This window comes from Arvicola amphibius, chromosome 2, assembly GCF_903992535.2.
Source record: "Arvicola amphibius chromosome 2, mArvAmp1.2, whole genome shotgun sequence".
In the NCBI taxonomy this organism is placed as follows: domain Eukaryota; kingdom Metazoa; phylum Chordata; class Mammalia; order Rodentia; family Cricetidae; genus Arvicola; species Arvicola amphibius.
In genome coordinates this window covers 117,836,033-117,847,155 of record NC_052048.2, presented here as the reverse complement: position 1 = coordinate 117,847,155, position 11,123 = coordinate 117,836,033, and the positions used below count along the sequence as shown (strand labels likewise).

At 53.9% G+C, this 11,123-nt stretch overlaps 1 protein-coding gene across 1 annotated transcript; it reads right to left on the bottom strand.

Moving 5' to 3' along the window:
* Positions 1-5,331: 5,331 nt before the first annotated feature.
* Positions 5,332-9,407, bottom strand: Zfp36l2 (ZFP36 ring finger protein like 2). Its single transcript, XM_038318882.1, has 2 exons — positions 9,098-9,407; positions 5,332-8,609 (listed from the first exon to the last, which is right to left on the bottom strand). The coding sequence occupies exons 1-2, from the start codon at positions 9,146-9,148 to the stop codon at positions 7,203-7,205; spliced, it is 1,458 nt and encodes a 485-aa protein (XP_038174810.1). The 5' UTR covers positions 9,149-9,407; the 3' UTR covers positions 5,332-7,202.
* Positions 9,408-11,123: the final 1,716 nt, after the last annotated feature.

Sequence of the window (11,123 nt, the reverse complement as noted above, 5' to 3'; positions counted from 1 at the left end):
GGCTAGGGATGGAACTTGGGGTGGAATGCTAGCCTTACATGTCCTAGACCTCAGCGACTTCCACCAAACAGCCAAAACAAACAACAAACAAAACCAAAATATTCTGATATATTACTTTGAAAATGGTGTGGTAGTTCCCCCAAAAGTAAACGTGGGTCTGGGGTGTGGCTCTGGTAGAGCCTGAGGCCTAGCCTGTATGAGGCTCTGGGTTTGATCACAGTATGGGCCAGTAATTCTACTCATAGGTGCCTACTCCCCAGGGCTAAAATCATACATTACCACCAGACTTGGACCCCATTATTCCCTAGCAGGGCCTTTTAACATCGCCAGGCGTCCACCGACTCTGGTTAAACAGACTGCAGTATATCCATACAATGGACTACGTCTCACCATACAAAAGAATGAAGTGTGGATGGCTGATATACCATGGGCAAACCCTGAAACCTCATCTGTCCACTCCCTGGAGGCAGCAGCAATCAGTTTACCCTTCACCAGACAGTGCGAACTCTCTGTGGGACAAAGGCGATGTCCTGCCCCTCAGTCCGTCCGCCCAATGGGGAATCTGCCAGCTGGTGAATCACGGCAGGCTTGGCCTCACCCTCAGTGGGGTCACCTACAGCAGTATCTCGCATCTATTCACACAACAGGTGGCTTTGGATCTCTGTTGGGTTCCACCCACCTCTGGGGCAGGCATGCTGATCTGAGCTTATGGTAGGTGTAAAGTCCCGGGACAGTGACCTCGCCATGCTGAGGTCTCAAGGGAGTTCTAGGTCAGGGAGAGACATACCAGATAGGAATATCAACCTACTTATGCCCTTACCTGTTTTTCTTCTTTTTGAGACAAGGTCTCTCTCTATGTCCTGATCTCAGTATATAGACCAGTCTGGTCTCAAACCAAAAGCCTCTGCCTGCCTGCCTCCTCAGTGTTGGGATTAAAACTGAAAGCCAACCCCATCTAGCCTGCGTGTTTCTCTTGAGGTGGACCCTCTGCCCACGGTGTTAGGCGGTGGCCATGGGTAGGGCAGCAGCTTTCCAGTTACCTAGAGCCTTAAGTGTGGGAGTCTTGGCATGGTGGGGAGCACTGGCCTAACACCGACCAGACCCTGGGGTTCAGCACAAGTACAGCCAAGCAACAACAGCCAAGTTAAGTTATTCTGAGTCTCTTTTGGAGACTTGAAGGTGACCAACCCTGCCATGGCTGCTGGAATTTACTCGGACCAGGCCCAGTTCTCCTCTATATAAACAGGTCTTGAGCCCAGAAGAAGGGACACAGGCTGCCCACAGCTGGCCTGGCCTCCTGCAGAGGGTCACTGGGAATTCTGTGTTTCATCAAATATTGCTGGGCTACAGAGTTTTATTTGAAAATAATTTTAATTAGCCGGAAACTAGGAGTTTAATAAATGGAAAACAGAGAACTTTCCAAGGCCACAGCTGGGAAACACTCACTTTTTAAAAAAAATTCCGCCCAGCTTCCCAGGCCAGCTAAAGCACCCTGACCGGGGGACCCCAAGTGCCAGACGAATCCACAAGAAAAACAAAGCTTATTTTTAGAGAAATATTTTAAACTCGGTTACAATGATCTCAGGAGTTTCCTTCCCCATCCGTCTTGGGTCCTTACATCTTCTCTCTATTTCAGGGCAACTTCCCCTGGTGAAGAATGAATATCGGACAGAAGTTATTTCTGCCCAGATGAAAATAAGAGGCCCCTCCCTCAGCCCCCAGAGAATGAATTGTTGCTAAAAATGTCCCTGCAGACAGCAAGGGGCCCATGAGGTCTGTCCTTGGCAGGTGTGCCCAACAGTGAAGGTGGCTCTGGGATCCCTGCAGCCTCAGAGATTGTGGTCTCCCACCCGGCCTACTCTTGCCCCCGCCCAGCAGGAAGTGGATCGCAGCCTGGCAGTTATTTCCGGGTTTTGAAAGCAGTTTTAAAATTGAAAGAGGTTTGCTAAGAAGTCCTGCTTTTTCTTTATATGTGTTGCTAACCCCCCCCCCAACACACACCCTGTACACATCCCATACCCCTGCTGACACAACCATACCCAAACACAAGCTGTGCGTACCTCCTCACACACTGGAGGCCCCCACCCTCACCCCCACAGCTACAGCCACATACCATACACGCCCAAACCCACATTCACTCACACACAGCAGGGCACAAGGACACACCCACCAGGGCAACTCATACTAGCATGCACCCACCTGTTCACACGCAGCCATGACCCTAACACAGAAACACACACCCACAGACTCCCATACTCTCAAACCCTACAAACCCTAAGTACACAGCATAAACCCAAACCCACACTCAGTCACACACAAATCTACACACTCCTACTACACACCCCTACTACATGCAACCGGTACATCACAAGATGCACCCACACTCACCAACACCCAGAGACTCTTAGACTCTGCAAGAGTCAGAATCCCTTGCACCAGCTTTGTGCAGAACCACATACCCAGCAGCCCTTTCTGAACCCACTACACACATAGACACAGAACAACATCCATAACCACCTGTATACCCATACAGACACCCGGGGCTAACAGATACAAACCCACCTCCCACATGGGCACACCTTCACACACCTCCCTTCACAGATGCCTTGCCAAGCACACCCATGAACGCTCTTTCACTTCCCAGCTCCTTTGGTCATAAATTAGAAACAGGGTACCTCACTGCCTACTCTGGCACCATCTTCCCACTCTGCCTCAACTTCCTTTTGCCTTCTTTCCCTCCCTCTCCGGCTTGCTAGTAGCTCAGATCAAGAACTGCATTGTCTTTAATACCAGCAGAGGCAGGTGGATCTCTGTGAGTTGGAGGCTAGCCTGGCCTACAGAGTGAGTTCCAGGACAGCTAGGGTTACATCAAGAAACCTCCTCTGGAAAAACAACATTAAAAACAAAACAAGACAAAAAAAAAGCAGCAACAATCCTGTGAATGTCCAGAGCTCTCTACATCCTCCAGAATAGTAAATACAATGAAATGAGATTACAGCAGGGCATTGTGGGGCACACCTGTAGTCCTGAATCAGCTGGAGGCTGAGGCAGGAGAATCTGCACTTACAAAGACAAACAAACAAGCAATCAAACAAAAAGAGCTTGACCGGCCTGGTCCAAAAACAGGTCAGCCTGAAAGGGCTGCAGAGACCCAACTTCCGGTTAAAAAAAACAAAACAAAACTGGGTGCGAGTCACATCCGCCTTCATTTGTCACAAGCAAAGCTGGAGGACAGCAGTTGTATCTGCAGGTGGTTTTCCTCCCAGCAGTGTCTCAGTAGACACCCACCCGAGGGCTTTCCTAAGACCCTCAAGCAGGCTCTAACAGCGAGTACCCTCCCTCAGGAGCAGGCCTGGCTGTCAAGAACAGGCCCGGCTGTCAAGAGCCTGGCCCACCATCTTTTCTGCACGAAGGGCCTTCAGGCCTGCTCCCAGTCCTCCACCTCCTCACTCAGGTCAGTCAGCGCAGGGCTCCTCAACTGTGCTCTGTCTTTTACACGTCTGGCAGGAGACCCAGGCAGCGGGACCTGTGCTTGCACACATCCTCTCCTCAAACAGTTTGTAAGATGGGGCACACTAGTTGGATTGTTTCAAAATCACTCCAGTCTCCAGTCTGTGGTAGGGCCTCTTTGAAGCACTCGGTTCTGAGCCCACAACTGCCTGGACGGACTCTAATTAGACTCAGCCGGGAGCCTCCACTCTCCCAGCTCCACGGTGCAGCCAATGCAGCCACTGATCCAGCCACCCATTGGTGGCTCGTTCCTACTTTGCCCTCACTTGCAAGTTCTACTTTTAGATCCTGGATGTACAAAACAACAAAAACGAACAAACGGTCCTAAGTGTGATGGAGGAGAGGCTATTTGCTGTTTATTCTGGTTGCTGCTGCAGGACAATGACCCAGAGCCTCCACTGATGTGTGGGCGAGAAAAATTCTGAATGACCACCTACCTCCCAAGCTTTCCACGCTCTGGACGCATCGAAAACAGAAAACACAAAAAACTTCAGGGCCTAGCAGTTGGGTTCTCAAACAGAGCCGTTTTAAAAAATAAATGTGGCTTACCCCAAAGAGAAGTCCAACATTCCAGCTGATCAAAAGTACTTGTCTAGAAAAATAAGTTTGGGAATGAAGTGGGAACACGGTCTTTGAAATGCAGCCGGGCCTAAACAGCTCCACAGTGGGGCCCTTTCCTCCCCAGTGCACATTCTTTATGGCCAAGAGGCCAAAGAGCTGCAGGGGCTTCACTCAACCCCAGGCCTTCTTGGCCTCTGGCTCCCTCCGCCCCCAAGGCCCAACATCTGGGAGAACTTTGAACTGTCCCCCACTCAGGCAGCAAGAACCAAAAAAAAAAAAAAAAAAAAATCGCTCCACTGAACACCAACTCCATCTTCCTTAACTGGAAACATCTGCCCAGCATGGCGCATCCCTCAGACACCCCTCACCACTCCTGCTCAGCTGAGTCGCAGGAGACCCTGGCCAAGGCAGGGGCAGCCAGAGCAGGGCAAGGATTGACTGATAGAGCCCAGCTGTTATCGATAAGAAAGCAACTATTGCTGGATCTCCTGGCTCCTTCAGAAAAGGTGTCTGACTGTGTGTATGCAGGAGGGGGAGAAAAATCCAATCGTTTTAGTTTAAAAAAAAGTGATTGTTTAAAAATGAACAGGGTAGAAACAAAAGCCCAAAACCACAAGTGACTTTTGAGAACCAGGCGAATCGAGGGAGCCCTGTTTCCCTTGGGTAGCCTGGTTGACTTTGCTTTCTGGCCTCAATCTTCCTTTCGCATAAATAGCCTGAACTTGCTCATTCCCAGAGGAAGTTGTCTGTGTAAACAAACATCACCCAGATAGAAGTTTAACCTGCTTAATCTTCCCTCCTCCCTCTCTGAACAAGGACGTAACCCAGCTTTCCAAAGTCCAAGCAAAACCCTGGATTCCCAACCTGGTCCAAATCTCCGGGTCCAGCTCCTATCAAGGCTTCAGGCCCTGGTCAGGCATTGCCGAGAAAAATCGGACCTTTAGCTGCCAGAGCAGCCATGTGACCCACTGGGTGACTCACAGGCCGGCCACACCCCTTGCGGTCTCCCGCCAGGCCCTGCCACCAGCCAGTCAGCCAACACTGGGATGCATCTTATTACCAGAGGGAACAGCCAACAAATGCCCTTGACAGCCAAATTAGCCTTTCAGCTGAAAGGCTTTGCTATAAAGTAAATACAGGTACAAGTGGATACAGGCTCTGGTGAGATGGGCCAGCGCCTCCCATCCTCTCCCCACACCCCTCCCCAGACCTGTAGGAGACCTACTAGGGTTTAAAGAGAACACTCCTTTTATGCAGGAATACTTTTTTCCCAAAAAATTTTATTGGGGGAAACTACAAAACATTTACAGTACAATGTTTACAGTCACAATCTGTAGTGAACTGATTCCCCAGAATATATTACAAACTCAAGTTGACTCATCTTGTTACATTCAAAAGCCTACTTCTGTCAGAGTAGTCCAGAGTCCGCACAGGGTGCTCCACTGTACCTACGTACAAACTAAGCGCCTGCTCATTCATCCGCCATCCAGGAAGGCCTAGGAGACGTTCCTACCTTTTTACATTGAAAACTAATAGTACAAGTTTTGGGCTGTCGTGAAACAAGGCATATTCATGTTCTACAGACCCTTTCACCGCTAAGATGACCCTCTTCACTTTATAGCTAGATAAAAAGAGTGGTAAAAAAAACTTCCTTTTGTGCAGGTGAACCCATCCGACATTCAAATTCTCTCAAGCACTAATGAAATACTTATTTGGTTGAGGAAGATTTAAGGCAAGTTCGGGCCCTACGAAGGCACTGAGACCATTTCCCCATTATTGCTACATGTCTTCCTGCTCAATGTCACAGTACAACTGGTGGAATCCTCGCTGGTTTATAAAGCTGGAATAGCAAAGCATGCCACATATGTGAGCCTGGCTGCAGACTATGTGGTCATTCTTTCATTCTCTGTAAAGCTGGACGGGCCACAACCATTATACATTCTAAGAAAAACTCAAAATGTTCTCAAACTACTTCCACAGCATCAAGATAGATAGATTTCTGTAAAGAAATCATGCAATCTTTTGAAATTTACGTAAACAAGGAAAGAAATTAATGAAATAAATATTACATACAATCTCTTAAATTAAGATTTTCTTACTCATTTACAATAAAATAACCAAGTGAAGTTACAAAAGGCATATATTACTGTGAAAAGAACATACACTCCACATTTTGCCGATTAATAATGGCAATTATAATTTAACATAATAAAAGAATATATATCTATTGCTTTTCATCATACTTGATAAATACAGTATGAACAACACCCTCCATGTATACTTTTCACAAGATAATAAATAAGTTAAATAGTTTTTTTCATATTGAGTTGTGGTGCAGTGGGTGCGAATCAACTCAAGACAGGTAAAAATGAAGCACTTACTTCCCAACAATTATGAACTGAGCTCTGCTCAAGGCTTCCAGAGAGCAGAGGAAACGGTTCTAAGCGAAACACCCGCCAAGTGGTGGCAATGAGACCAGTATCAAACTTTGGAATGCAAGGGTTCCCCCCACCCCCAAACACACATAACTCTGTTAAAAAACAAAAAACAAGAAAAACAACCGCGACAAACGTGGCTGAAGGCTACTCGTTTCAAGGCATGTTCTTGGCATTACACAGTCTAGACTCTCATAGTTGAGGGAGGTGGCAGTGGGCTGGCTCGCACTGGTCTGAGACAAACATTAGGAACCCCTTCCAAGGTAAGAGTCCTCACATCTGGACTGTAACTAAGGCTTTCAAGTGAAAGAAGAGATGGAATGTGGTTTTAGCTGCTGGTGCTGGGCTGATGTTTTGTTTTTTTGTAACTAGAGTTTCAAACTCAGGATCTGAGACCTAAACAAGTGTTTGGTATCTTTTGTTCTATCGCATCACAACCGCCTGTTGTGAATATTTTGTTCATCCATACAAAAAGTTCGTTGGCTTCTATTTCAACAAGAACGAAACTTTGTAATAATAATAATAAAATTAAAAAACAAAACAAGAAAACCGAAAGGGGAGAGGGCAGGGCCCCTCCCAGCCGAGTTCGAGTCCAAGTGCTCAGCCGGGACCTGCAAGTCGGGCCTGCGGCAGTGTCACCCCTACCCGGGGCTCCCTGCAGCGTCTCTCCCAACCCCTCGCGGGCGCCCCCTTGCCTCAATCGTCGGAGATGGAGAGGCGGCTGAAGATGGGCAGGCGGCGGCCGGGGTCCAGGCTGGGGGACTCGGAGCCGCTGAGACTACCGGAGCTCAGCGAGCCGCTCAGGTAGCTGTCGCGGTCCGACAGCGAGTCCGGGGGGCTGGGGGGAGCGTCAAACACGGGCGACTCGGACAGACGGCGCGGCAGCTGGAAGCCAAAGGGCGGCGAGGGCGGCGCGGGGGCCGCGGGGGTTTGCGCAGGGGGCGGCGCGAGCCCCGCCAGGCCCTGCTGCTGGCTGCGGTAGTAGGCGGCGGCCGCGGCGGCAAAGTTGTGGGTCTGGATGGCAAGCGGCGTGATGAGGCTGCTCAGCTCCGGGCCGAAGGCGAAGGCGTTGTTGGCACACGAGCTGGCCGAACAGGTGGCGCACGGGGCTCCAGGGGGCAGCAGGTCCTCGGCGTTCCCGGGCCCGTAGAGCAGCGCGGCTGCTGCAGCAGCCGCCGCCGAGGCGCAGCATGTCGGGGCGCCCGAGGGCGTGGATGCCGCCGACGTGGAGGAGCAGGAAGAGGCAGATGAGGAACAGGATGAGGCCGAGGAGCAGGAGGGCGGCGGTGGAGTGCGCGATGTAGGGCTGTCGAGCAGCAGCGGCGACTCCAGACCTCCCGGCGGCTGGTGGTGACCAGAAGGAAAGCCCGAGAAACTGAGGCTGTGATGCAGCTTGGGCCGCGGCTCCCGGGCGAAGCCCAGGTGCAGGGCATCGCGCGCGCCAAATGCTCGCAGGTCCCCAGAGGCGCCCCCCGATGGCGCGGGCCGCCGCTCGTCTGCGTTGTGGATGAAATGGCAGCGCGGGCCGTAGGGGCAGAAGCCGATGGTGTGGAAGGTGCGGCACAGCTCCGTCTTATACTTGGGGTGCCGAGTGAGGCTGCGGAGCTCGTGGAAGCCGTGCGCGAACTGGCACTTCTCGCCGTACTTGCACGTGCCGCTCTCCTCGAAGGGGCGGCATAGCTCGGTCTTGTAGCGCGTAGAGTTGATCTGGGAGCCGCTACCCCCTTTCTGCTGCTGCTGCAGGTGCAGAAGGTGCTGGCTGCGATCGCCGTTCTCGCTGAACGAGCGGTCCCTGAATTTGCTCTCCTTGTTGACCAGCGCTGTGCCGCCGCTGCCCCCTGAAGGCTCCTTGAGCTGGCCATAGGAGGCCGGGCCACCCGCGCCTGCAGGACCGCAGCTGCCGCCGTTAGGGGCGCCTGGGAACTTGGGCGAGCAGCTGCCCGGGCTGGGCGCGGGGTGGGTGAGCGCGTGTAGGTTGCTGGCCGAGTGGCGCCGCAGGAAGCCCGGCGTGAAGCTCGAGCTGTTGGCAGCAGCCACGGGCGTCCCCACCGCCTTCTTGTCCAGCATGTTGTTCAGATTGAGGTTAGCCAGGGATTTCTCCGTCTGCCAAAGGGAGGGGAGTGGGGAAGGGATGAAGATCGAAAGGGAAGAGTTGGGGAGGTCTACAGGGTGAACGCCTAGTCCCAACTGCCCACCTTCTTTTCTCCTGCCGGTTTCAATTCAGCCTCCATTACACTCGCAAAAAGCAGCCGGGCGAGAGCAGAGAACGCCCACCCGGGCCGCGCCGGGTCTAGCCATGTGATCCTGGGCCCGTGGCCACGGGGTGGGCGGCGCAAATACTGTCCGGGAAGTCCCGGGAGCGTGGCCGCAGTCTGCTCGGGAGGAGCGCCGTAGCTCCAGCCGCTACTCCTACCCTCCCAGCTCTCCACGCCCACAGTCGCAAGCACACAGGGCTGCTTAACTCCAGGACTTCCCTCCACCCGAAAAGTCAACTTGGAAGGGTTCTTCCGCCCCAACCGGGCCCGGCAGCCAAGTATGGGAACTCTAAGGGTTCCAGGCACCCCGCCATCCTTGCCCGCTGTCCGGCTTACCTTGCATAAGAAGTCGATATCGTAGAAAGCGGACAGGAGTGTGGTCGACATTTTTTCTGGGTCCTGTAATGGTCGGAACTGCAAGCGGGGAGGGATGGGAGGAGCCCTCGGTGCGGCGCGGCCCGGCTCGAACCGAGACGAATAACGGGCGAGAGGCGGGGAGAGACAGAAAGTTTGCTTGCGGGGCCGTGGAGGAGGAGGAGGAGGAGGAGGAGGGAGGAGGCCGCGGTGCGGAGTGGGGGGGCAGAGGAGAAGCGAGAGCGCAGCTCGGCGCCCCGGCCCGCCCCCCGCGCGAGCCGACGGCAGCTCGCGGACTGGTGGAACTCCGAGAGCCGCAAGCGCGCGCCCTTTATAGAGCCCGGGAGCCGCGCGGCGGCGGGGCAAAGCGGACCAGGGGAGGGGACTGAACGCTGACCCGCCGGGGTCTCCAGGCAACGCCGCCCGCTGGCTTGCGGGCGTCAGGCGCCTTGTCGGCCTCTCATTGGTCGCCGCCAATTTTCCCCCCCTGGGGGGTGGGGGGCGGAGCTGGTAGCCCGGGCGTCCGGGCGGTGTTGGGAACGCGGCCCCTTTGGGTGCTGCTGGGGTGGCGGTGGCGGGAAGATCCTGCTCTCCACCGCCTCTGGGTCTATAATGTTGGAAAACGCTTTCTCGTTCTATCTGTGACCGCCGATTCTACCCTGATGTACCTTTTCCCGCCGGATCCTGCTAGGCCGACTGGGCCAGCTTTTTCTTTCCCACCCTTGGTTTTGCACGCGCGCGGGAATTGCAAAATATAACAGTATTGCAATGATGCGTGTTGCTAGACTGATTGGCAAAGGGTGCTTGGGACTGGGGGGGGTGAGGGGGAAGGACGACACGGGCTTGCGGCCTGTCCCGTAGGTGGCAGCTCGAACCCAGCTGCACGTGGAGACACAGTAGGGGTGGGGGCGGGAGCGGCCAGCCTGGAGAAGCGCTGGCCCGTTTCTCCGCCCCTCTCCCCGCCCAGGCTTAGTAAACAGGACTTCAGCGCTGGGGCCTGCGGGGCAGGGTTGAACGTCTAAGGACAAGGCACTGGCTTTGCTAATCACATCACAAGACCTTGAGCCCGGGCCAAAGGCGCGGAGTGGCGCGGTGTGTCCGGGGCGGGAGAGCCGGCTCGGGGAACTAGAGGGAAGTCGGGGGAGCAGTATGGACTTGGAGGAAGTCACTTCCTTCACCTTTGTCTGCCGGTTGGCCTGGCCTTCCCAATCCTCTCGGGTGGGGGTGCAGCTGCTGGCCAAGGCTTCCCGCCCTGCACAGCCTTTGCCTGTCGAGTCCTGCAACCTTCTCTCTTGGGCTGTGGGAGGCACCGCATCAAATCTAAGCTCTGTGCAGGCTGCAGGAGGCGGTGGTTGCTGAACCGCCACTCGGGTTTGTGTGTGTGTGTGTGTGTGCGCAGGGGGAGGGGGATCCTAATCTATTGTTTTTGGTGTAACCCCCACTAGCTTTCAGTAGAAAAATGAGCTTTCCCAAAAGTCGCCCGGCTCTTTCTGAGAGGGGGCAGACACCCCCACCTAGCGCCCAGTGAGGCTAAAGCCATCCACAGCTTTTCTCGGCCGACTGATCTGGAGTCAGGTCTTTTTTCTCTACACTGACTCCATACTGGCTGCCAATAGCTGGAGCTGGGCCCATGATTTCACCCAGCTGGCAGCTAAGGCTGCCCTGGGTGGAAGGCCCAGCAGCTGCCAGGGAAGGACGCTTGATCTACACCCTTCCCACGTTGCTCTTCCTGTCTGCTTGCGCCCTCTGTCCAGTATGCACCTGGGCTGTATCAGTTAACCTGGAAGGGAAGGAGGTAGGACCTGTCACTCAACAGGCTCCAGAGTTCAGCGTGCATTTGCTGACACAGAGGCGCCTGCTGCCCCTGTAGTTACAGCCCAGGGCAAAGCTGGAGGGCTTCAAGGTCAAAAATTAGTGCCGAGTGAGTATAGCTCCTATAAGCCCAGCACCTGGGAGGCTGAGTTGCATTTTAGGCCAGCCTAGCACAGCTCAGTGGGAGACCGTACCT

Coding starts and splice junctions, on each gene's coding strand:
- Zfp36l2 (XM_038318882.1), bottom strand. CDS start 9,148: ATGTCGACCACACTCCTGTCCGCTTTCTACGATATCGACTTCTTATGC. Junction 8,610..9,097: donor ATATCGACTTCTTATGCAAG/GTAAGCCGGACA, acceptor TCCCTTTGGCAG/ACGGAGAAATCCCTGGCTAA.